Here is a 27,906-nt window from a genome sequence, read left to right as displayed (position 1 = left end):
ACATGGGTCACAGTGGAGCTGCTTCGGGTTGCTGAAGGGCAGGTGGCTCCGTCTCGGACCAGCAGGGGGAGCGCTGCTGTATACCCCAGAGAAAGTGTGCCATATTATTTTGGCCTGTTCAGTTTTGCACAACATTGCATTAGTGAACGGAGTGCCTTTGATGTGCCGGCACTGCCAGGATGCCGATCTCCATCTCGAAAAAGTTTATTTTCTTGCCAGTGTTTCTTCTCTCCATGTTTGACCTCAGTGGGCGAGGCCTCCGAACCAGGAATATTTAATTGCGTAACATGTTAATGATGATCAAATTCAGCCGCCGCATTTATCAAGACCCGATCATTTGTACGCTGGAATTGGTCAGATACGAATGTTTCATAAATCACACGTGTGTCCTGTCGTAAGACCAATTCTGCTCTCAGATCTGCACCCGTTTTCACGCAAGATTGATAAATGAGGGCCAGTGCAACCATTTGCAAACAAAGGTGTGTTTACTAACAACAGTTTAATTAAGTTTATATAATCATGTGTTTGCAAAGTGGTGAACTGAGTCTCATCCTTGCTTGAGAATGACCGCCTTTCATTGCTGCTCCATGCATACCCCATCATGTTACTCTCACTCATGAACGGCTCTTGGCATCGGCCATATAAGCGGTTGTCAAGAGTGCCACATGCTGGAGGAGTGCTTCACATTAGCGCCCTTCCCACGTATGTCGTCTTTTAATTCATAAAAAAATGCTGCATTGTATGAAGACGGATTATTTGTTCTAGCCAACTTAAATTGATATAAAGGATAGCTCAGCTATGTTAGCTGCTGAGGATGTTTATGAATCATCTGAATGTCAAGCCTTTTAACTTATTTGGCTGCAACTGCTGCTGTTTTTTTTGTATCAAATAAAGCTTATTTGTACAGTGCCTAAGTTATATGAGTGAGTATGACACAACAGACTTAGTGCAGTGGTAACAGTATGTATGGATGTACTGTATGTTGAATACAGCTGCAGGTCAGGCATCAGCAGCAGCAGCAGCACGACATCCAGCATGCCACCTACCTCCAGGGAAACCTTCACTGGACCTTTTATATTCTACATTGTACTGTTTTGTCTTGTTTGAACATAACAACTTTATAAAGCATGTTGTGACACTGTCAATGGGACATTTTAAACTGAACTGTGATTTGACATTGCATTGTTAGATTCCAAATCCTAATCTGGCCTATGGCACCAAAATGGCTGGAGCTGGCACTGCAGCCACCTGTTACCAATGAACCTGTTTACCTGTGGAACAGGTATGTTTGGATCATTCCACAACTTCCACAGTCTTTTTTTTGTGTTAATCCTGTAACAATTTGTTTGAAAAGTGAAACTGACATCAACTCACAATACAAATATATCAACAAAAATCAATGAAGCTGATGAGTGCGAACATGAAAAATATTGTCTTTGTGCCGTTTTCTATTGAGTGTAGGTCAGAATGGATCAATAAATTGCCAGATTCTGTTTTATTCATGTTTTCCACAGCGACCCACCTCCAACTGTCTTGGGGAATAGTTAACATGTTTGTTTTTTCTGTGCATTTCTTCCCCAAATCAGATCTATTTCATAAAAAAAAGTATTGTATGAGGAGCCAAACAGGACCATGGGACCGTTAGTCTAGCCATGACCTCCACCCACTAATCACCAACGACATGTCAGGCAGGTTTCCAGGATCAAGCCACTTCAACAACTCTCATTTTACAATATGTGTAATAGCACATACAGTCATTACTTATGTCCCCCTTTGTCCATTTTTTTAAAAAAAATGGTGCAGTCAACTCCATGTTGAGGAACTCCAACACCTGTGTGTGCTTCGGGACAATGCCAGAAACCCTGACATGCCCCGAGCCCTGCAAGTTCCTACCAGTGCTGCTTTAAAAGTATTTCAAATTTGTTGTCCTCTCAGATACACCCACACAGACACATCAACAGTCAATCTCATCACATCTCAAATCCCTTTCCTTCTTCCCTCAATGTTTGTACAGCATACATAGACAGCAGGAGAGCAGACAGATTGCTCACAGTAACAGAAGTGCTGAAAAAAGCAGTGAAAATTATGGCAGTTAAACACACACGCAGTAATATTTTCTCCATGATGTGACCACAGAGTGACAGACAGCCATGATAAGACTTGTTAAGAGTTAAGAGAGAACGTGAACTAAACCTGTCAGTCACACTTTCTAACTCTGCTGGAGCCAATACTGGTTGACTCAGACACTGTGTGGGATATTGTTGCTAAATGAAGGGGTGGGCTGAACGACTCATCAACTGTTAGCTTGTCACATGTCCCAAGCTGCAGTCTCCACATTTTTCCTTGTAAAAATGCTTTCTCTACAATCCCTGCAGTGAATTTGTGCACTTACTTTTCATGCTAAAATGTAATCCACAAGGTAAAATAGAGCAATTAGTCGAAAGCAAAACAGCATTCAACAGCACCTTGTTTTCTCTCCCAAACCAAACTAAACCTGTTAAGTCTGTATTAGAGAAATCTACCTGGGCAATGTACTGCTGCTGAAGGTCATGTTGTCATGGTTACCCAGAGGACTGGATGGAGTTATCGCCTCCACTTCAGCACTGGCTCTTTTCATAGACATAGAGGGCTCTCGGTAGGAGGAACTTCGCGTCAGTATGGGCTCTGGTCGGTTGGGGGACAGGGTATGAGAGGAGGTCCTGGTGATGATGGGCTCTGGTTGGCTGGGAGCCAGGGTGTGGTGACCTATAATCGGACAAAGGGGAGAGGTCAAACTGATAATCCAGCCACCCATACATCCACCAATCCATCCATCCACCTTCTCACGTATCCACCCATCCATTTGCCATTGTAGGTTTAGCAAGACATCAAGACATTTTAGTTGTTCCTCTCCTCAGCAAGCTTTTTCCAGCTCTTTCTTGGGGATCCTGAGGCGTTCCCAGGTTCATTTAGAAATAAAAACCCTCTATGGTCTTGGGACTCTTGGGCATGCCCATAATACCTCCAAAGGAAGGTGCCCACAGCACATCCTGATCACTCTCCTAAAACTCCTCCTCTCTCAGGATGAGCCCAGCCACTCTGTGGCCCAGCCACTCCACTCTCTCATTTCAGCTACATCTATTCCTGATCTCATTCTTCACATCTGAGTGAATTCTGAAAAGGTGGTTTCATTAAAGTATTCTTCTTAAGCAACAAGGTATATTTAGTTACAAGTTAAAGGGGTGCTCCACTACTTGTACACCTCAGAATCAGTATAGTAAGACTCAAAATCACAGTTGGGTCATGTCTTCTTTGGCTCTGGAGGAGCTTTTAAAAAAATAACCCCGAACATGTCCTCGTTTGGAGATTACAATTTTTCTTAACAGAAAGCTTGCCTTACAAACTGATGGCGTGGAATTTGGACATCTTCCAAGCATGTAGTGTCAAAGAAAGACACTATTTGATTTGCATTGTGGGAAATGTAGGATCCACCAGTTTTAGAGCCTTATTTAGGCTATTCTTTTGTTTTGTTGTAACGTAAATCTTCAGATGCACAAGGACACATCATCGCTGAAGTAACATGAGGTCAATAGGTGATACAGGTCTCAGACATCCTCAACCAGCATCTGTACTCCATAGCTCGCTTTGTTTGAGCACTTTGCTTAGGGACTTCCACCTGCAAGCACTGGGTTCTCCACCCCTGCAATGGTCTTCGTACTTGGCCCCATTCATCACATTGCCATTCTCCATTCAGTCTTGGTCTAGGAACACTGAGCTCCAGAATGACCACGTGCTTATTTAACTTTAACCACAGGACAATGTCAGGTCAGGGTAGTCTCAGCTGCACCTCAGGTGTAGGAGTTTATGCTCACACACTACTTTGATATATATATGATAATTAATCACTGGCGATTAATAATACACTCGTAAATGGGGCACCACCTCCATTGTTTAGTTCTTGGAATAATCAGGAGGAAATTATTCCAAACACCTAACTACAAGTTTGCTTGGACAGTTAGAGTCCATTCCAAATCAATTCATTCAGTCTCAATATTCTGAAGTAGTGACTTCTTTGCACGTATCCATCGGTTCTCCACATTAAAATTAAGTTCCAGACAAAGACAAACGATTATATATGTTTATTGACTAAATAATTTGGGGTAAAATAAATGAAATGACAATTTTAGACGAACAACAACATATAACAGAAAATGTAAAGACTGTAATTAGGAAGGTAATAAAGTCATGTGACCGTTGGCAGATGGTAAAGTTAAAGAGTCGGGTTTTATATATATTAAATATTACGGGAATAATTCTTAATAATAACGAGACCCTAATCTCAATTTTTTTAAGTTCATAAGATAGAAGTCAGAACTTAGACAGAAGTCAGAACCTAGACAGAAGTCAGAACTTAAGACACCACTCATTCTCACGTGTGTGGATCCAGCTGCATGAAGACGTTCAGCCTGTTTTGTCAGGGAGTCAGGAGGCACTGAATTTTGGTGTCCTTGAGAGTTCTGGGTTGGACTACGGCACAGCCCGTCGGTCCAATAGCCAGAGGGAAGGCCGGTACTCTGTTGAGGAACTCTTGTTCCGAAGGCCCAGCGGGGTTTCCGCCTTGGGAGCGCTGGGGGCAGAGTCGGTCTCGGCTGGGAGCACACAAAGTCTCTTTTGTTGGAGACTCCTTTTAAGGCTTCTGAAGCAGACAATGACTGCAATGTTCTTCATCAAATGATCACAGTCTTGAAAAAGACTTTTTCTTTGTGGTTTCAAGTGGTGGTTCTTAAGTTCTGATTCTGAAACTAATTCAACTTCTTCTGGATCACAGGGTTCCTGGCGGTGATACTTGAACAGTATATTAAAATCAAAAATCAAAAAAAGAAAATAATTTGTTCTATTAAAAACTTGGAACACTTAAAGTAGTGATTCAATTCGCTTTTCTTAGAGCTTGTTGCAAAAATAAAAGTAAAGATTACTTTAAAAATAAAAATAAAAATGAAAAGCAAAGAAGTGAAGAGAAGAGAAGAGAAGAGAGAAGAAGGAGAAGAAGACAGACAGAGAGAAATGAATAGAGAGGTGACAGAAGAGAAGTGAGGAGCAGAGCATGCCTCTCTGTTTTACGACCTGTAGCAGATGGATCACAAGGGGTGGGGCCGGCTGAGTGTCCCCCCTTTTGTGATCTGAGTTTAGGCTCCCAAAAGTTTAATCTAACAACACTATTGTATTTCATGTTTTGAAATCGTGTTTTAACCTTCCCAAAACTTCACGATCTTAAAAGTCAAATTTTTGCCTTCGTGAAAAGATGCAACATGATTATGATCACTTATCATTCAAAAGAATTATAACTTGATTAAGACATAAAACAATAAAGTATACAACATAAAACAATAAAGTATACAATACACAGTAGGACCAAGGACTTATACATATTCCTTGTAGTTCTATATTAACAAAACATATCAGACATAACTGGTAAATAACACAAGTATTACACAAGGAATAATGATCTGCAAGTCTCTCCTCCATCACCAAGGGGAGGGGCTGGTTTCTGTTGACCTCAAACTCATTGAGTAAAAAACTTAATTTGGGCTTGACAATAACATGGGAAAGATCTATTGTATGACCTTCTTACGCTATTTTGGAATCTGCTAAAATTAAGAAAATGAGATTGTAGTTTATTAGTTATTTAGGACGTATTTGAATTTGGATGAGGATAGAGACTGCAGTGGGATTGGAATGTCAGACCCAGGAACAACGGTCGTAAATAATAGTTGGACATGTGAGGTGGAAGAACACACAGATTAGGTTTCCCATCTAGCCTTCCCCCACTGGAGAATGTTCCAGAGGGAGAGAGGTGTAGATAAGTAAGACACCTTCAATCACAACATCTGTGTTAGAAACCAGTTCTCCTTTCTTCTGATGTGGAGAAAGAAGACTCTATCGCGCTTGACCTCGTTTGACCTGAGGAAAAGGGGTTCATCTTCTTTGGAGGGGGCGGAAAAGACCAGATGTGCTTAGTCGTTGTAAATTACTAAAAGAAAGTCTCTGGTGATCTGCTTATAGCAAGAAAAACAACATCCTCCCACTGGTGGAGAGGAGAAGATCTGCCAGGTAAAGAGGTGAGGGGCTTTCAGGCCCATATGCTGGAAAAATTAGTCAATTTGGGTTAAAGGTGATCATGGCAGGACAGGACCACTTTAAGATGCAGAGACAAAGGGCTGGTGTTCCTACACGGGAATTTACCTGTTTCTCTTGGTCGACCCTTTTTGCTGTAAAGAGGGCTGCTAATGTTGAGGTGTTCTAAAGCTGTGGCTGAGGCTGCTTTCCTTCCCTTGACAAAAGTTACAATTATCTACAAAAAACTTTTTTCTTCAGCACCTGGTCATGGTCTCAACGACAGTGCTCTGCTCATAGTGCTTTATGTCATCAGCTGACGATGGTTTATCTTCGTCTTGTTGCTAGGACTTCACAGATCATCAAATGTTGACAGGTCCAGGCATTGAACTTTCCAGTTAAATCCAATTTGTCCGACCTAAGCTGGGACTCCATTGAACACCAACATTGTCTCTTCAGGAACTCCACCTATCTTGAATCCTAAACCAATACTTTCCAACGGAAACAATGTCATACAGACATCCGGTTTGCCAATAAGCATAGTTTAAAATGAGCAGTTCAACAAATAAATAAATAAGCCAACCTCTTTGGGTGTTGATACTATTCTCCTACCAGTGGCACAGCAGAAAATTGTTGTCAAGTGCACCATACTTTTCTACCCCATTCCTGCCATGACTGACTGGTTTAGTCAGAATAAATGAACAATGTCTAAGGTCATTGATTAATACAAAACAATTTTGTCAGAAAGGACCGACAATTTTATGACAGGACCATTTAATTTTCGCCTTCGATTTGGTAATTACAACATTTTATTTCCTTGTTTAAAGTCACTATTCTATCTGTACACAGTGTGACTGTACTCATTAGCATTAGTGAAGCTGACCGGTAGGGATGATGTGTAACATTTTTTATGAAAAGGAATTTTAGTGGTTGACATGACAGGGTGATGTAATCTGTAACTCAAAGAATCATCTTGCAGGCAGGTTTTTACCTTGGTGACTGTTGCTAATTGCTGATTGGCTGACATTGGGTAGGGAGGAGAGGGGGGGCTCTCTCAGGGTTGGGGGAGGTGGTCGACTTCTGGACCGATCCTCACTGGGCTGGAAATTCCCCACTGCGTACACACCCTGCATATAAAAACACACACAGTGAAACACAAGGGAGCACACAGCAAAGGTACAAGCATCTAGTTTCATGTGGCAGCCATGTCAGCTGGGAAGTCCTGCACCAATGCCTTTTTAACGTCACAGTGAAATGGCTGTTAGAGGATCTATAAGTTCAGTCATGAGATGTACGTCCATGTCAAATAGAATATGTGGGCAGATTTCAACCGCCGCATGCTCTCTCTAATCTCCACACTGTCTGCACCTGACTGTGCTGATAACACTTAAGTGTAACCCCTAATACGCCATGAGGAAAATTTTTCTTCTAGTACTTAACTAAAAAAATAGAGAGAGCTCTTGAAACAGTCCCCACCATTTTTTTATGTACTATGAATGCAGTTAAAAAACTCAGATGAAACTCAGCAGGGGGAGACATATTTCACTTCTCTTGGCAAAGCAGCTTGAGAGATGACCCGAGGCAGGGTGTTGACACGCAGCAAGAGACCACAGGTCGGGCTTGAACTAGGGCTGCACGTTATATCATTTGAGCATCGCCATTGCGATATACGTGTGTGCAATAGTCACATCGCAGAGCCTGTGATGTAGGAGGCAAATGAACTTATCTAATTTTAGGGTACCTGACACACACTGCACCATGCAGACTCTGCACGCACAGCAATACACCAATCACATTAGTTCTTAATCAGTGTGCAGAAGCCGACCACGCCCCTGCACATGAAGTGAGTTGCTGGTAACAGCGTTGAAAAATGAGCAACAAAGTCGCCAATAACGAAGACCTTGTACCTAAAAGAAAGTCAACTTCGTAATCTGGAATTATTTCGGCTACAAGAAAGATGACATAGAACAAAAAAGTGTTCTGTGTCGACATTGCCTCACAGCTGTTGCCACAACAAGAGGTAACACAAGTAATTTATTTGACCATTTACATCGCTACCACACAGCTCAATACGACGAATGCAAAGCCAGAACTGACTGTCGTCCAAAACAACAAACCATTTCGGAAGCCTTTGCAAGTGTTACACCATATGAGAAGGGTTCCAAACGGCAGAAAGAAATAACGGATGTCATCACATTTCACCTGGCTAAAGACATGGTACCCTTTTATACTGTTTCCAAAGATGGTTTTTAAAAAATGATCAGCTCGCTTGACAAACGGTACGTTATACCGTCACGCAGCTTTTTTTCTCAAGTTGCCATCCTGGAGCTGTACGAGGAATGCAAGGCAGAAGTTCAGACAGAGCTGTCAGATGTGAAGTATTATGCAGCGACAACGGACTTGTGGTCCAGTCGGACAGCGGAGCCCTACATTAGTCTGACTGTCCACTTCATTAATCGGGAGTTCCAACTTAGAAGTCGCTGTTTGCAAACGGCATATTTCCCGGAGGATCACACAAGTGAGAACATTGCAATGGGGATGAGAGAAGCGGTGGCTGCATGGGGCCTAGATGACACTCGTCTAGTCTGCATAACAACAGACAACGCTGCAAACATGGTGAAAGCTGCTGCACAGAATGAGTGGACAAGACTGCAGTGTTTTGGCCACAGACTTCATCTTGCAGTTGGTAAGTTATGTCTATACTCTATGCCTATGCTAAGTCTATGCTTACTTAGCTACTTTGCCTAATATTTTCTGAAATCATTAGTTTTCTTAAGTTAAATCAGGTTAATGCATCTTAGTTTTAAAAGCAATTACTTGTCAATATTAATTTATTGATACACTCACTTCAAGTTGGAGCACACATAGCTTGCATATGTTATTTGTATGTGTGAGTGTGTGTGTGTTAGATGTCAAACATATGAGATTCAAGTTGTAATTGAGAATTAATTAATTTCATATTTGTAACATGTAAAGAACATGCAGAAGCGATAAAATTCATGTTTAGGTACCATAGTTTTGCAAGGTATAAAACATGAACATGTTTTTATTCAAAATGTATGTGAAATGATTCATGTGCACCGTTTTTATTACACCATAGAAAATGGAGTCAAACATGATGGACGTATTGAGCGTGCTGTGGGTGTCTGCAAGAAGCTTGTTGGTGACTTATCTCACAGCTGGAAGGCCAGAAGTGGTCTTGAAAAAGCCCAGAAGGACCTCAATCTACCAACTCATTCCCTCCTATCAGAATGCCAGACAAGATGGGGCTCTAGACCGTTGATGATCAGTAGGTTACTGGAGCAGCAGAAGGCCATAACTCAGGTTCTGTCTGTGGACAAGAAAATGTGCCATATAATTCCAACTTGGCAAGATATAAATGTCCTCAAATCTGTCAGCAGGTCGATGGGCCCACTGCAGGACTTTACTGATGCACTTTCAGGAGAAGACTATGTCAATATTTCCTGTGAAGCCTGTTCTTCACCTCTTAAACAACTCAATCATGGTTGTGCAGGAGGAAGACACAGAGCTAACAAGGAAGGTGAAGGATAAGATGTTGAAGTACATCAACGAGAAATATGAGGATGAAGCTACTCAGGAGCTGCTTGATATAGCATCTTGTTTGGACCCCAGATTCAAGATGGATTTTGTCAGTGCAGACAACAAGTCCCAAGTCACTGCCAGAGTGACTTCAGAGATGATGGAGATGATTGAGACCCAGGAGACACCATCCTGCAGCTCTGAGGTCGAACCCAAAGCGGCTGCCACACCCCAGGAAAAGAAAGCTAAGAGGTCTTTGGGCAGTTTCTTCAAAGAAAAAGGGAGCAGAGCTGCAGAAAAGGGTGATTCCTTACCAGTGGCGTGCACAGACTTTTTGAAGGGCAGGGGCGAAAAGAAAAAAAAGGGCACGTACAGCACGTTCTCGCCACTGAAGAGGGCACTAAGTTCCGTGTGTTGCCGAGGGCACTTTAGACATGTTTATATGTTATACAAATGGCACATTATATAGCCTTAAAACAGACTAACTACTCAGAACTACTCAAGTTAATTTGTAGTTAGGATCAGCATCCACGAGAACTGTGTAGATTCAACATTGGACTGTAAAGAACACACAGAGACATGGATGTATGAAGGAAATAAAACCCTGGTGGGTCTGGGGGTCCTCCCCCAGAACATTTTCAATTAAGTAGATGCCATTTCCTGTATTCTAGTGCATTTTAACACCATATTAGCACCAGATAATCCAAACTGGTTCTGTGAGATATAGTTCTGGCTCAATATAGATCAAAAAGGGGCCCAACATAAAAGTCATTGCAACAGTAATGTTTCATAGTATTTCTTGGTCTTAATAGTCTTCTGGAGTTTAGTGTGTTTTTCTTCACCCAATAGGGCTCTGTGATAAAAACACAGGGAACAATACACATTTGAAATATTTATTTGACACCTCAAAAGAAACAAACTATGATGAAGCATGGACATACAGTGGCAGTTAAAATAAAAAACAGATGGCGCGCAGGTGGTCGAGTGGTTAGAGCGCATGCCATAAACGCAGCCAACCCCGGTTTGATTCCGGCTGGAGGTCCTTTGCTGCATGTCACATCCCCCCTCTCTCCCATATTTCCTATCTGTCTACTGCTTAATAAAGGTGTCTATGCCAAAAAATCTTTAAAAAAATTAAAAATTAAAAAAAATAAAAAACAGAAAAGTGTGGTGTGCAAAAGTATTCACCGCCCTGAGTCAATACTTTGTAGAACTACCTTTCCCTGCAATGACAGCTGCAAGTCTTTCGGGGTAAGTTTCTACCAGCGATGCACATATAAAGACTGAAATATTTTCCCATTCCATCTTGCAAAATAGCTCAAGTTTAGTCTGATTGGATGGAGAGCGTCTGTGAACAGCAATTTTCAAGTCTTGCAAAAGATTCTCACTTGGATTTAGGCCTGGACTTTGATTGGACCATTCTAACGCATGAATATGCTTTGATTTAAACCATTCCATTGTAACTCTGACTGTATGTTTAGGCTCGTTGTCCTGCTGGAAGGTGAACCTCCGCCCCAGTCTCAAGTCTTTTGCAGACTCTAACAGGTTTTCTTCCAAGATTGTCCTGTATTTGGCTCCATCCATCTTCCCATCCCATGGATTGAACAGTGCTCTGTGAGATGTTCAAAGCTTGGGATATTTTTTCATATCCTAACCATGCTTTAAACTTCTCCACAACTTTATCCCTGACCTGTCTGGTGTGTTCCTTGGGCTTCATGATGCTGTTTGTTCAATAATGTTCTCTAGCAAACCTCTGAGGCCTTCACAGATCAGATGTATTTACACTGAGATTAGATTACACACAGGTGGACTCCATTTATTAATTAGGTGACTTCTGAAGGCAATTGGTTGCACTGGATTTTATTTAAGTGTATCAGAGTAAAGTGGGGTGAATACTTTTGCACACCACACTTTTCAGTTTTCTATTTTTAAAAATGTTTGAAAACCTTGTATCATTTTCCTTCCACTTCACAATTATGCACCACTTTGTGTTGGTCTATCACATGAAATCCCATTAAAATACAATTTGTGGTTGTAACGTGACAAAATGTGGAAAAGTTCAAGGGGGGTGAATACTTTTGCAAGCCACTGTATATGTTTCCAACTGAGCTGTGCACTTAAAAAGGCATTTTAAAGAAAAGCATTTTTAAAAATTAAAATAGAATAAAAAATCCCAAATGCTTAGCCTGGTGGGGGGTCAACTTAAACCTGGCGGAAACCCTGATATGCATTGCTAACCCCACTTTTAATTTTACTGGCTAGTTTTAAAAAGCTATTCCTGCAAGACTTAGCTAGGCTAGCTCCTCAGCCTAGGCTTAAACATGTGATAGGCATCTCTACCTAATAATTGCACCAGGGTACATACACTAGTATTTAGTAATGCAAAATTGGTAACTTAATAGACAGCTTGCTATATTAGCTACCTACCTCACACAGCAGTAGGATGCCGGGTTGCACCTCAGTCAGTATTAAGTCCCCACTGACATGTGACCATTTGAGAGAGAGTGTGTCTAAAACTGAATACGTAAATGCATGGAATGGACTTATTTAACAACGGGAATGTGTTCTTAAAACTTAAAGTTACCATCTATCTAGCTGCTATCAATTTATTCCATCATTTACTAAATACAATGAATCTAACTGACCTAGCCTAAATTGTAAATTGAAAATAAAATCTAGAAAGATTATTAGCCCATCGGCCGTTTGCAAACAAAAAAAAAAAAAAAAAGAAAATTAATTAAAGAAAACAGAAAATATGGGCTAATGGCCATACAAAGTGTATTGAACATAAACAGGGTTTAACTTGTTGAGACCATGAAATGACTCTGGGAAAGCTTGCATGCCTTAATTGGAATCAATATTCTCCACCCAATGGCAGCAGTTTAGTGTGTTCAAGAGAGCACTTAAGCACGCGTTTATACCACCCAAGACTAGAGGGCAGGTTATCATGTTTTGCCAACCGGGAGTGCGCTTAAACTTGTTTTAACCACCCAAGAGAGCAATTAAGTGTTTTATTTTCACCTAAGAGGGCCAATGTTTTGCCAATGAGGAAGGCACTTAAAGACGCCCGTTTGCCACCCAAGTGGACAGTTTATCATGTTTTAACCAGCCAAGAGGGCAGTTTAGTGTTTGTTCCACCCAAGAGGACAGTTTAGTGTGTTTTGCCAACCAGGAGGGCACTTTAGCATGCGTTTTTGCCTCCCAAGAGGGCACTTTAGCATGCGTTTTTGCCTCCCAAGAAGGCACTTTAGCACACGTTTTTGCCTCCCAAGAGCGCACATTAGCACACATGTTTGCCACCCAAGAGGGCAGTTGTATTTTGCCGACCAGGTGGGCACTTTAGCACGCATTTTTGCCTCCCAAGAAGGCACTTTAGCACGCTTTTTTGCCTCCCAAGAGGGCACTTTAGCGCACGTTATTGCCACCCAAGAGGGCAGTTTATCATGTTTTAACCAGCCAAGGGGGCAGTTTAGTGTGTTTTTTCCACCCAAGAGGGCATATTAGCATGCGTTTTGGCTCCCAAAAGGGCACTTTAGCGCGCGTTTTTCAACAACTGGGACACAAGGGGGTACTCTTATTTTATTTATTTATTTATTTATTTTAATATTGGTTTTTTTAAAGCCTGTTTACTGATTTTCTACTATTTACAAAACAAGTGGTTCTGGAACACTCAGGAATCTGATGTAGAGCTGCTCTTATTATTACTTTTTAAAATTATTTTTCATCATTTTTGATAAAAGGAAAGATTTTTTGTTTGCTGTAAAACATTTCACTGGTTGAATAAAAGGTTGATTAACCTGTTATCACTCATTGTTTGTTACTTAATATAATTATGAAGCTTGAATGTTCCATTTTAAGATTGATATCTCAAAAGGTTCAAAGGTTTGTTTATTGTCATTCAATTCATGTTTGCACGTGATAGAATGAATCATGTACTCAGGTCCCAGCACAATAAAAGCAAGCAATAAAAGATAACAATAAGAATATCTCTATAACACAGACAGAAGTCATACTTGTAACATTCACAAAAAGTGGTAAGATCAGTGCAGGTTAATTGTCCACAAGACAGCAGCAGTGTAGCATAACTTAAAGTGCTATATCGTGCAGCCCTAGCTTGAACCCTGGGCCTCTGCAGGGTGCCTGTATTTGGCTTGCACGCACTACCAGCTGAGCCACTGGGGTGCATCAATACGATACATTTTAATCAGAACAGAAAGATCTTAATTTACTGATTTCATGTGCTTAAACACAATAAATAAACACACGGTCTTCATTTTCACGACTCTATAAACTGAATAAACAAATGGTCCATTTCAGAATACTATTCATATAGAATATTCTCTAATTATAACTATTGATACATTAATGTGTTCAGAACTTTAGAGCTGCAGCAGGTAAAGGATTAACTCATTTTAATAACCATGTATACTGCTGGGTAGCGTAACCTATAATAATATAACCTGGCTAGAAATTTAGATTATTGATATAAAATATAAATTAAGTAAGTAAAGTAACCCATAGAGCTATGGCTAACTAACCCAAATTAAACCAACTAAAGTTTTTAAATAAATGTTGTGGAAAAAAGTGTAATATTTGCCACTGAGATGTAATGGAGTAAAGGAATATGGTTAAGGTTTAAAGGATGTCTATGCTGTATATGTTTTTTGTAAGGGAAACGCCATCTCATGGTGACACCCTGCAACTGAATGAATGGGCGTGTCTACAGTGGAATCGAGGCAAACCCTTGTGACGAAGTGGGTGAGATATCTTTTAACTTGCAAAAAGAGAACTTCTAATTTGCCTAAGTAATATGTGTAATGGAGAGCACTGTAAATAAAGTTTAACCATTGGAAAGTCAAGATGTCTGTTGAGCTGCCTGCCCACCACCTTCTTTCCATTCGAATCAGACATCTTACAAACGGTGGCAGTGGTGGCTACAGGCCAGTAGGTGGCAGTAATGCAGATGTCAACTAAGCCAAATAAGCCCTAAGTACCAATGAAGGAGGAGGCTCAAGATGATCATCACCAGCAGGGGGCAATTGGTTAGCAAACCTACTAATCTGCAAAAACGTAACTTTCCGGCCTGTTACAAGACCTGATACAGCAGCAAACGGATAGATAGAAAAAAATACGAGCAAAATAGGTGCTCCAAGTGCTGGAAAAGAACCCACCATCAATTCATCCAGCTCCAGCAGGAAGTGCAGTCACAATGGCACCCTGCTGGAAAAACCAGCATAGACCAGCTTGATTTCCATGCTGGTAAGTGCTGGTTTGGTGCTGGTTTAGCTGGTGGACCAGCTTCATCAAGGTCCCAGTAATTATGCTGGCATACCAGCATAGTCTTGCTGGTGAAGTTGCTGATGAAGCTGGTCCACCAGCAAAGTTCCAGTAATTATGCTGGCCTACCAGCATAGTCTTGCTGGTGAAGTTGCTCATGAAGCTGGTCCACCAGCATCCCATCCCCAGCATCCCATGCTGGTCACCAGCATCCAATCGCCAGCATACCAGCACCAAAACACAACATATGCTGGTCTTGCTTGTAACCAGCTATGCTAGTCTATGCTGGTTTTTCCAGCAGGGCTTGAGCACCAGCAGCTAGTGGAAGGTGCTGCAACTGGTCTTCGGATGTTTCTGGTACTGCACAGTGTTCCAATCTGGTGAGGTTCCCGTGGTGGATAGGCCCCAAAATGCAGCCATATTATAAAGATGAGGATATTGAACACTACCTAACTTTTGAGAAGATCACAGGGGAATGCAGGTGACACTACATCTTTCTGCACTTCTTAATGGTAAGGCATGAGCTGTTTTATAGCCATGAACATCGAAGATACCATGGACTGGAAGTTGAAGTGTGCAATTTTGGACAAATTTGAGAAAAGAACAGAGACATACTGACTGAGGTTCTGCACCACTTTAGCAGAGGAAGAGGAGATCCGCAAACAGGTCCAAACACACCTAACAGACCTGTATGATAAGTGGATGGTCCCAAAAGAAAAAACAAAGGAACAAATGGGAGATGCCAATTATGATGGTGCAGTTCCTGAGAGTTCTCAATAAGGACCTCAGCACTTTGGTAAATAACGCCATCTATCCACGTCCAAACAAGCCGCAGAGTAGACGGAAGGCTTCCTCGCTGCAAGTCGCAAGTCGCCCGCTCTCAGACCACCCCCTCCATCATTTGGTAAGACAGTGGGTTTGAGGGGGTATAGTGTCAGGAACTCATTGCAAGACTCCCCCTATTTTAACCAGTAGCTGAGCTAGAGCATTAAGCAGAGTCCCCTTATCCTGTCACTCATGTGGTCAAACAGGTCATTTTAGGGCGGATTGTCCAGATCAGCAGAAGAGTAAAACATACATGAGTTTTTAACCTGAGTCTGTTGAGGGTCAGCATGAGGAGGTTGAAATGTTAGCATCCCCTAGCAAACAAGAGCGTTTTTATAGGGGGAACCGTTACGTTGCCCCAAGAGATTCAGGTAGCACCCGCTGTGTTATCAGAGAGGAATATCTCCCTAGTGATGTTACCTTCAGTGGTAAAGTCACAATCTGGTGCGTTCACAATAATGATGAAAATGACCCCCTAGCCAATGTTACTATTGAGTTTGAGGGCCAGCAATACTTATTGTCAGTGGGTGTAATGGATAAACAGGCACACCAAGTGGTGTTAGGTACAGATCTGCCCATCCTTTGGGATCTGATTGCCAGGGCAGAAGCGAGGGATACTTATGAGGGTTTATTATGAGGTCATGATGACAGTTACCAGGTCTGACCACAGTGGGCACCACTCTGAGTCGAGTCTAGGTTGGAGTGAATTACCTTTTGTAGACAGCGAAGGTCATGATGTTCAGGGATCTAGACAGAGCAGTGCAAAGAAGAGCAGTGCTCAGAGGAGACAGGACAAAGTAAGTGTTACAACCAGGTATCTTAACTGCAACATAACAAAGACAAAAGTCACCAGAAGCTTGTGGCTAGGGGTATTTATTTACAAAACTATATTTAACAGGGAATTTAAAGAAAATCAAGAATGTGAAAAGATAAGAAAAGCAGAAAAATGGCAGGCGCGACAGTTGGTGTGGAGCTAACCCTGGGATAAGAGAGAGCACGAACACTGCAGGAAGACCTGCTCTTATAGGTAGTGGCTCCACCCCATGATTGAGATTCACACCTGAAACACATTAGGGATAGGCAGAGAACTAGAGCAGCTAAAAGAAAGTACAAACAGGGAGAACTACCCCACCCAGAGGTGGAAGAGGACGTAACACCTCCACACCAAAATGGTGACTATAGTCTCCATAATTATATACAACAACATGTCAACAATACATTAAGCCCACAAATCCATGTGGGATGTGCTGAGCACCATTTTACAAAAAAACAAGAAATACAGCAATGCTGTAAAAATTGAAACACACACACCCAAACGCCATCAATCCAGACACAACAGATCAAACACACATGCATTCATACTCAAACATGCACATCGAACTCACACAGTCAAATGCTAACACTCTCACAAAAATAAAACAAAAAAATGACATACGTTAATTTTAACCGTAGAAATGACAACGGGGTCTAAGGTACCCTCAACAGAGCGCCTGCAATGACGTTATCAGTACCGCGCACATGCTTGTTCTTGATGTTAAAGGGCTGCAAGATCAAGTTCCACTGCATCAGATGCTGGTTAGCGTTTCTCATGAGGCACAGAAATTTCAGAGGGTCACAATCACTGTACACAACAATTTTATCTAAAGCCCCTAGATAAACCTTGAAATGTTGGACTACAAGAACAAGGGCAAGCGTCTCCTTTTCGATTGGTGGAATACCGCCACTGGAGTGATGGACATTTTCAGCACTATCTTGCATAAGGACAGTGCCCGCACCCTGATCGCTAGCATCAACTTCCAGGGAAAAAGGTTTTGTAAACTCTGGTGCAGCCAACACAGGGGCAGAAATCAACAGTGCCTTGATGTTTTCGAAAGCTTTTTGGCACTGCTCCGTCCACTGATATGTTACTTTTGGGCTAAGCAAGTCTGCCAGTGGTGCCACTACAGAGGAAATGTTTTTACCAAACCCACAGTAGCAGCCCACCATATCTAGGAATCTCCGGAGCTCTCTGCGATCAGCAGGGGCCGGAAAGTTGCAAATTGCAGACACTTTTGCATCCAGTGGTTGCACCTGACCCCCTCCCACGACTCGACCTAAGTATGTTACTGTAGCTTTTCCAAATTCGTACTTCGCCAAATTGATGGTAAGGTTGGCAGAGGAAAAACATTGAAACAGCTGGCGAATTTGATCAATATGCATTGGCCACAACGCACTCCAAAGAACCACATCATCTAAGTAGGCATCGCAATCTGGCTTACCTGACAGTACAGTATTAATTACCCGCTGGAATGTCGCAGGAGCATTTTGCATTCCAAAGGCCATGACACGATAGGAAAGAAAATCATCTGGCGTAACAAATGCGGAGATCTCCTTAGCCAGTGGTATCAAGTGGTATCTGCCAGTAGCCTTTTAGCAAGTCAAACTTGCTCAAGTAAACAGCTGATCCCATGTGGTCAATGCAATCATACAGCCTAGGCAATGGATAACAGTCAGGTTTAGTTACTGCATTAACACACCTATAATCAATGCAGAAATGGAATGTACCGTCAGACTTCCCAACAAGAATACATGGCGAACCCCATGCACTGATGCTGGGCTCAGCAATGTTATTCAACAGCATGTACTCAACTTCTTTCTCTAACATGGCCTGTTTCACCGGATTGACGCGGTATGGGTGTTGTTTAATTGGGACTGAATCCCCAACATCAATGTCATGCTCTATAACCTGAGTCTGTGGTGGCACATCACCAAAAAGTTCGGGAAATTGGTGAACCACTTTCAGGATATCAGCCCTCTCGGAGACAGAAAGGTGAGGAAGGTGATCGACTAAAACATGACATAACATGACTAGAGGTGGGAAAAATAATCGATATTGCAACATATTGTTGTGCTCTCTGTCGCAATAAATAATCAATACACTGACGGCAAATATCGATATTTTATTACAACACACATTATGGATTTACCCCGTTGTCACTGTCAGTACTTAATCTAACCTGTCCTGTTTGTGGGGGCGCTAATCCCGTAAATGAGGGTAAAGTAGACATAAGCAGCGGCCGGTGAAGAAGACGAGTTACCAACAGAAGAAGAATAGATGCAAGAATGATGGATAATACGAACAACGAAAAACAAATCAAAGACCCACCCGCAAGTTTCCACTCCAAAGTGTGGACCCACTTTGGCTTTTACGAGACAGATGACGGGAGAACAATGGTGCGGTCGTTATCGCCGTCAGCCGGGGGGGGGAGCGTTCGTCCGCTGGGGGGCGCTTTTTTTTAACAAGAAGACTGCGGCAGCCCACTAACACCCGCTATATAGCAGCTTACATTGAAAATGAGTATAGCGGCGCAGCGCCGCTGTTCCACCGTCTGGAGAGAACCCTGAGCTGGACACATTAAAGTGCATGAACATTAATAACATGTCTTATGTAAACCAGGACAGTGCTTTCTGATACTGAAAAGCCAGTAGCAACTTGTTTTATGTAAACTAGGGCCCGTTTTAGTTTAACAATAGTTAAACAAGATAAGAATAACATAAAAATTAAATGAAATATTGGGCACATTTCAGTATGCAACCAATTATGTGCAGAGTTATGTTCACCCATCCAGTACCTGGGAAGTGGGAACATAAAAGTGCTTTGGGTCAACCTGGACACATCAAGGCATATTAAATTTATAGAAAATAAAATAAAATAAATGCAATAGATGCATAAGAAGTTTTCCTTTTTATGGGCATTTTTCCTTTTTCAGTCACATATTGTGATATATCGTTGATGAAATTTCTTGCAATATATAAAATATTGCAGATATCGTGTATCGTGATATTATCATTATCGTGGGCCAAATATCGTCACAGTATCGAATCGTGAGTTACCCGTATCGTCCCACCCCTAAACATGACACAGACGCCTCTGCTGGCGCCGGTCGGGAGTGGCAATCACGTAATCGAGATCAGAAACTTTGTGCTTTATCTCGTATGGACCAGTATATCGAGCTTGCAAAGCGGATCCAAGAATGGGAAGAAGAACAAGAACATGATCGCCCACTTTAAAGTGGCGGACAACAGCCTTACGGTCATACCACGCCTTCATTCCACCTTGGGCTTGCTCGAGATTCTCTCCAGCCAGGTCATGAGCCTGGTGTAGACGAGAACAGAAATCTGACATATAACTAAAGTTGTCCTTTGCAGGAGAGTCACTTAAAGATTGATCTTTCAAAATGGACCTCCTGGAGTGTGTGTGAAAACAAGATCAGCGGGACTAAACCCAAGTGACTCCTGTGTTACCTCTCAACAAGCAAACAGTAACCAGGAAATAGCATCTACCCAAGCTTTACCAGACTCCAAGCAATATGAACGCAACATGCACTTCAGCGCTTGGTGATAACGCGCTAACACACCCTGGCTTTCAGGATGATATGGGCTGGACACGTTGTGCTGTATACGAAGCTGTTACAGTTATTGATGTCCCCCCGTTGAGCGCACAAGCGGACCAACAATATCAGCAATGACATGATCAAAGGGCTGGCCTATCACTGGAATTGGATATAGGGGAGCGGGAGGAATCGTCTGGTTGGACTTCCCAGTAAGCTGACAAACACGACAGGTTTTACAGAAACAGACCACATCCTGCTTAACGCCTGGCCAGGAAAAAAATGCTGGCTAATGCGGTGGAGTGTTTTAGAAATACCCAAGTGACCGGTCAAACCATCATGAGCCACACTCAAACTCTCATCTCTATACCCAGGTGGCACTACAATCTGTTCTAAAGAGTTACACTGGTATGGAACATTATAAGGTCTCCACTTCCTCATTAAAATGCCATCTCAGAAAAATAAGTACTGCGGCTCCTTATCCAGATCAACATCTGATGAGGCAAGCTGAAACAATTAGGCAAGGGACACATCAACTTTTTGAGCATCTATTAGTTTCTCATGGGACAGGTGTACAGTCTCGCTACTCACTTTACTCTATATCTCAGACCCAGCACAAGAAGCACTGGTAGAAGACTTAGGCATCTTCTTAAAATCATCAAGGGCAACAAGAAAGGAATCAGACAAATCACAGAAAGAATTGGAAGCATCCAGATCAACGAGAGAAGACGAGCACTCTTTACCCACAGAGGAGCTGGAATGCATAGCCATAGCACGCGTAACGGCGCAGGCAGGGAAAACATCGGGGTGTTACTGTACGCACTGATGGACTAAAGGCTTGTCTGGCACAGCAACATGAGGCAACACTTCGGCATAATTTTTCCACACATTTCCCCTATCAATGTCGTTCCCAAGAATAAAAGTTACATCTGGAAATGGGAAAGATTTGCAGATACCGACAGCAACGCTACCAGTAACCAACTCAATTAGTTGGCGAGGAACCACAGTTGAGCCCATCTTAAAGCCATGAAAACAAGAACACTGGTGCCGGTCTTTGACTCTTCAGACATCAGGAAAACCCCTTCCAACAGCAATGACAACGCAGCACCAGTATCGCACAAAATGCGCACTGGGACGAGATGTTCACCACCAGGCAACGCCATGAAACCGTCGCTGAGAAAAGGCTCATACCCAGACTTGGAGTCATTAGGAAATGCAACAACGGACGATGGCTGTGGAGTCGCTTTAATCAACCCACAGCCTTAGCAGCCTGTTTCTTCTTCAGCACGGGACATTCCACATGCCCGGGCTTTTTACAGTAGTAACAGATTGGCTCAGAATTACTGGAAGAATTGTTTGACTTCTCTGTATGACTAGACTGGGAAGAGTCGGACTTGTGCCTATCTTTAAAAAAAACACGATGGGTCAAGGACCACTTGTCTGCAAGACTACAGCTTCAGGCAAGGTATTAACCTGGTATCTCATTAAGATATGTCGACACAGCCATAGGTTTACAATTCTTAAACTCTTCTACTAACATTAATTCACGCATCTTCGCCTGACTATTCACCTCCGTCACAGAGCACCAGTGATCAAAAAGCGCTTCTTTCTCGCGTGCAAACTCCATATAGGTTTGATGCTCAGTTTTCTTATGGCGCCTAAAGCGCTGCTGGTACGCCTATGGAACAAGCTCATAGCAGTGGAGAATAGATGCCTTAACTTGATTGTAGTCTGCACTTTGTACTACAGACAGGGCTGCATACACCTCCTGAGCACGGCCAGTTAAAACAGACTGAAGAAACAGCGGCCATACATCCCTAGGCCACTTAAGAGTCAATGCCACCTTCTCGAAGTGCGGAAAATACTTTTCTACATCCTTCTCAACAAATGGTGGTACGAGGTGGATGTTCCTCGTGATGTCAAACGAGCCAGATTGAGCTAAATCGAGATTATCTCTCACCTTAATCCCTAGTCGTCAATCCGATTTTCAGTACCCTTTAAACGCAACATTTCTCTCTTCTCTCGGATAGAGAGCTCTTTCAGCCGGAAGCTTTTCTCATATCTACAGGTGGAAACTTACCCTTTTCAACAAGAAAAGGAAGCATTATTGACTGTTGACTGTGTGTTTTAAATGTTTTTCTGAGCTACTAAACTCAATGTCAAACGCAGTTGCTGCCTCCAACAGTTGATCTTTCGTGAGGCTATGGAATGCCTCCACCGATGGATTTTCAATAAAATCTTCTGCTACCGATGTCATGGTGACAATAAATTAACAAACAAACAAACAAACTCGAATGGCTGCAGCTAGAACGCAAAACAATGATGAGTGGCCATTAAATCCCCCAAAATGACCACAGCTTTCTCAGAAGGCCCTTATCCACACCATAACACAACACCTAATGACCAAAGATTTAGACTGGTGACGAATATGGGTAAAACCCACAAAATCACATCAGCCTAAAGCCTAATCCAATACAGATCAACCTGTTACAACACTGCACTTGCAGTGCACAAGACTACAACTAAAGCAACATCAAGCGAGCACCGGTAACTGGATGTTTCGCAATTACACCTCAACCCCTACCAAAACAAAAAACTGAACTCATCCTCTCTCTAGTCTTCAGTGGGTTCCCTTCCCAGGAATTGCCGCTTAGCTCGTGAGGGCGCAGCAGACCGATTGCGCAGCCAACTGCAACCCACCAATAACGAACCAAATGAGGATTACCACCAATAAAATAACAAACTAAAATAACAAAGTGACAGAGTCTGTTTCTGCCCGGCGGCTACTAATTGAGGTGCAGTCACGAACACCCAGCAAAACTTCAAGGTACACACCAAAAGTCATGATTAAAGCCTACAGTTTCCTACTTCACCAAAAAAAGTTCAACATAGGACGAGTTCCCATTATGTTACAACCAGGTATCGTAACTGCAACATAACAATGACAAAAGTCACCATAAGCTTGTGGCTAGGGGTATTTATTTACAAAATTATATTTGACAGGGAATTTAAAGAAAATCAAGAATGTGAAAATATAACAAAAGCAGGAAAACGGCAGGCACCACAGTTGGCATAGAGGCACCCCTAGGATGAGAGAGAGCCCGAACACTGCAGGAAGACCTGCTCTTATAGGTAGTGGCTCCACACCATGATTGAGGTTCACACCTGAAACATATTAGGGATAGGCAGAGAACTAGAGCAGCCAAAAGAAAATACAAACAGGGAGAACTACACCACCCAGAGGTGTCTGGGAATCATGAACAGCTCCTACCAGCCACAAATGGATGGCCTGGTGGAACACTTCAACACTGCTTTTATGTGTTGAAGATGAAAGACAAGCTTGAACAATTCCAGCGCTCATCTGGTCAGTGCTCAACTGCCACATCAGAGAGTGGGCTCTTAACCAAGTGGCATGGGCCCTATGTGATCAACAGAAAAGTAGGTCCCGTTAAATATGAACTGTTGATACCAGATAACAGCAGGAAGCACCAAGTATTTGATGTAAACTTGTTAAGGAACGGCTGGACAGACCAACATAATCAGTACAGCTGTGGGCTAGGGCTGTGACTGAAGAAGAGGAACCACAAGAGCAGTTTTTTCCTTCAGGAGAAGCTTACAGTCATCATCATGCCTTCCACACCAAGCCAGGTTGCACAGATCTCATACAGCATGAAATTTGGCTCCATTGTCCCAACCAGCAACCCATCAGAAGGGCTAACACAAACACTAACAGGGGTTTGTTTGCAGTAGCATTATGTTACAGTCTACATCAAAGCACACAAGTAAGTTAAAGTATACACATAGCCATAAATTAGTTTAATCCACAGTGTACCTGGCTGTTACGACCCCCGCTCGTTGGGGAAACGGAAATAACATAAAGATGGAGTTGGCTAAATTGTTCTTTAATAAAGAAGGCAAATTTAAATATGAATTAAACAGGATTAAACTAAGGGAGGAGGATGCTATTCCCAAATAAAAATACAAAAACCAAACCAAAATACAAAACAGGAATAACACCCCTTAGTCCAATGTATCGAGACCAAATCCACAACAATTAAATTAAATACCAGCTCAGGGCCGTCAACATGTGTCACACACACAAAACAAAGGAATTACTCAAAGTCCGGCATGCAGGCCAAGCAAAATGGCTAACAAACAGTAGGCTAGTGATCACACACACAAGAGAGTCAAACCACAGAACAAATGCTCAAGGCAGCATTAAGCAGGGAGACAAAGGGGCTAACTGCTCACACCAAATCACAGTGCTCTCGAGTGACTCTCTGCTGCTTATTTTTAACAGGTGTGTCTGACGATGAGTTGGAGCAGGATTGGGGTAGGTGAACCGGAACAGGGCTACCCAATCACAGTGCAGAAGGGCAGGCAGACCAAGGCAGGCAGATGGAGAGGTAGAGGAAGACCAGGCAGGAACCAGGGGCACCAATCAGGAGCAAGGGCTGGCACACGCCAATCTGCATACTAGAACAAGCTGCCAACATGATGACAAACACTGCGGACAGGGCATAACAGCCAAGGGCTGTGACACTGGCACTTTGAAGTGTGGATTCTCAAATGAGAATAATTATACCGTGTATGGTGGGCTGGTATAAAGTTTGCTATGAGGCAACACAAACACATATGAACAACACCCTAACTATAAGCAGTGATGGGACTAACAGCGTTAAAATAAACAGCGTTACTTTTTTCCAGTAATGGGTAATCTAACTAATTACTATTTCCATCGTTACAATGCTGTTACCGTTACCGACTATTAAATGTGACGCGTATAAACTGAAGCTACTCACTGAAGTGGTTGTCATGGGACTTGGCTCTCTGCCACAGGAGCTGCAAAGCTGATTTTTTTCTTTGGTGAGGGAAGAGGGAGGAGCGAGACCACCGCATAAGTGATGATGATTGGCTAAGAGTAAGAGTTCATAAGTCAATCAGAGGCAGTGTTCACTTTACACACAAACCACACACGCACACAGCAGTCTCACACACACTAACTAGCAGAGGTATGTTTTCAAAGTGGAAGTAAAGACACTACTTTAATCTCCTTGAGGTAAAATGCAAGAACACACATGTGAAGTGTACATTACGTCCCAGAGTGAAAGTGTTTGTCCACGTCCGTTGTAAGTAACTCTAATCTAAGAAAGTATCTCTCAGCGGCACACTCTTCTACAAAACTAGTGGCCAAAAACACCGTTGTTGACACTGTTGATTATGACAGCAGGCCAGGTGTGGCTAATGTTTGCTCCGCTAACAAAGAAGGACACGGAGCTGTCCAGGCAGCTAAAGCTTTATTTTTGTGCTCCAGCTTCACAAAAACTTGACACAGACTGATAGGCAGCTATGTTGATGAGAACATGCTCCCGTTATTAAAAGTTGACTCAAGACTCCTTCAGAGCCCATATTGGCAAAATACCGAGGAGAGCAGGTGCAGGTCCACCATGCAGAAAGACATTTTCTAAATACATAGACGCCAAATACGCTAAAATGAATGCTGAGCTCAAAAGGGGGGAGATTACCTGGTATTACCAAGAATGTATGGGGGTTAAAGGAAGCTAATGTCAACTAACATATAAAAAGTAAAAATGTAAGTAGCTTAAATCATATACATCATATATTGTATGTTAAATAACATGATATGCACTACTTAATGTTGGCAAGCATTATATACAATATTAAATGTTAGCTAACAACATTTTATACAATATCAAATCTTAGTTAGCATTATATAAAATATATCTTGTTAGTTAGCATTATCTGCATATTAAATATAGCTAGTATTATATACAATATTGAATATTAGCCAGGATTATATACAACATTAAATGTTAGCTAACAACATTATATACATGTGAAATGTTAGCTAGCATTCTACACAAATTAGCTAATGTTAGCTAACATTGCTATGTGAGGTAGTTCAATTACTTGATAATAATTCTCTACTTGTGCTACTATTTGACTATATTTTAACATGTTACTGTACAATACTTGATTATTTCAAGTAGGTTTTATATTTCTTCTGTGTTTATTTCAAAGCTAGTTCCATAATATGAGAGAGACCATTCTGCATTCTCCATAATTTCAATTGTCTTACCAATTCCCTCCTCACTCTGCCCTATTTCATCACAGTCAGGGCAGAAACGAAACCAAAATTACATACAAAGAGCCTCGGAAATGGTAAAATTTTTATGTAGTTATAAACATGCTATTGGAACAGTGTAACTGTAAAAACAACAACTTCAAGTGGCAGCTGACAATCTGCTGCAATATATCTTCTTAAATATAATCTTCTCTGATGATTGATGATACAATTCCCAACAAAGAGCATTAAAATAGCCCAATGGGGCATGTACTGAGGAAAATGATTGCCAGAAGAACAAATGTGAGTGATTATCTTCTCTTTAAACTACATAAAGGGATGATAAAAATCTAAGTAAATCACAGGGATCATTTTCCCGGGTCAAACATTCCACTGGTAAAATGTACCTAGTTTAAACTGTGTTAAGTAACTGGTGATTTTGAATCATGTGATGGGGAGCTGATGTTTCAGAGCACAACCTCACATCTGTAGCCAACATTTCTTCCTGTAAGAGAAGGCAGAACAACCAAAGTGTAGGCAGTTGAAGAGGCCTGTGTTGGTGTGTCTGCCTGCCTGCTCCAGTTCCACTCATCTGTGTGTGTGTGTATGCTGGACATGTCTATCCAAGTGTGTGGGGGCTGAAGGGTGATAATGTGTGGGAGGTATTGAATATACTGTGCAAATATTCACCAGTTAGGAGAATTGAACGTCCATGTCTTCTTTCAACCCATTAGACTGTACTGAATGTTATACTGAACCACATGTACCACATTGTATGGTACATATCATCTGCCTTAGATATCTGCCAAATCCATGCAAGGTAAAACTACCCTGCAGAGAACTGTAGCAGCTGAGGACACAGTATCACTGGTGAGAGTATGAGTTCAACATAGTTAAACGCAGTGTAGCCTTTGTGTTCTCTCACGTGGTAATAGCCATAATTTGAGAGAAAGACTGGGTGTGCCATTATAGAATATAACAGACTAACTTCCTTTGATACGTATAGCTTTTCATTCAACACATTTGAAGCATCTGTTTGGTCTATTTATTGTACATTTTTTAACTTTTGAAGCAAAATATCATAACACAGTGGGATTTTAAGACTTTCCAATGACAAAATGGAACAGTGTTAAGCCTTCCACTCTTCTCCTATCACAGCTGGCATGAGCGTGAACAACAAAAAAGTTTCTGTCCTAGCAGAATGCCTCTGTGATTTCTGATGTGTTTGCAAAACAGTTTTTCTGCTTTTGGTCTGAAAAGGAATATGCCTTGACTAAACTGAAAACGTTCTACTTTGGTGACTGATTTCTGACCGACCATACAGGCAGTGTGCCACAGCACATTAGCATGAAAGCCAATGATGAGTCAAAGCCATGAGTTTGACATATTTAGTTACCACTAGGGATGTCCCGATCAGGTTTTTTTTACCCTGATCCCGATCCGAGTCCTTTAATATTTAGTATCTGCGATACTTAGCCTTAACTAATATTTTACTGGATAATACAGCTGCATTAAGAAAAAAAGTACCTGCATCAAAGCTGTTCCTTAATAGGTTTTTTTATTTTGTTGAAACAATGCATATACTTTCATATGGCTCTTTCTTATTCTGCATGCTATTACAACATTGGTCTCCACCTTCCTTGTGTTAGCAGGTGAGTGTGTGATGCTGCACTGTGACGGCTGACCCTCGAGTACCGCCAGCTGAAGTGTGTGTGA

The 27,906-nt window shown here is 41.9% G+C and overlaps 1 protein-coding gene across 3 annotated transcripts in view; it reads right to left on the bottom strand.

The window, feature by feature from the left end:
- Window positions 1–27,906, bottom strand: part of LOC115572876 (phospholipid phosphatase-related protein type 4-like) — a 168,819-nt gene that overhangs the window by 47,996 nt on the left and 92,917 nt on the right. For 2 of the 3 annotated variants that reach the window (XM_030403348.1, XM_030403346.1), the window contains exons 7-9: window positions 16,447–16,482; window positions 7,085–7,220; window positions 2,523–2,745 (exon numbers count right to left, since the gene is read on the bottom strand). In XM_030403348.1, the coding sequence (XP_030259208.1) occupies window positions 2,523–2,745; window positions 7,085–7,220; window positions 16,447–16,482 (395 nt within the window). The remainder of the gene's footprint in view (window positions 1–2,522; window positions 2,746–7,084; window positions 7,221–16,446; window positions 16,483–27,906) is intronic. The other variant, XM_030403347.1, reaches the window with a different exon arrangement.

The sequence above is a fragment of the Sparus aurata genome, chromosome 21 (assembly GCF_900880675.1).
Source record: "Sparus aurata chromosome 21, fSpaAur1.1, whole genome shotgun sequence".
Lineage (NCBI taxonomy): Eukaryota > Metazoa > Chordata > Actinopteri > Spariformes > Sparidae > Sparus > Sparus aurata.
The sequence above is the reverse complement of the archived record's forward strand: the minus strand, read 5'-3'. Positions and strand labels throughout refer to the sequence as shown.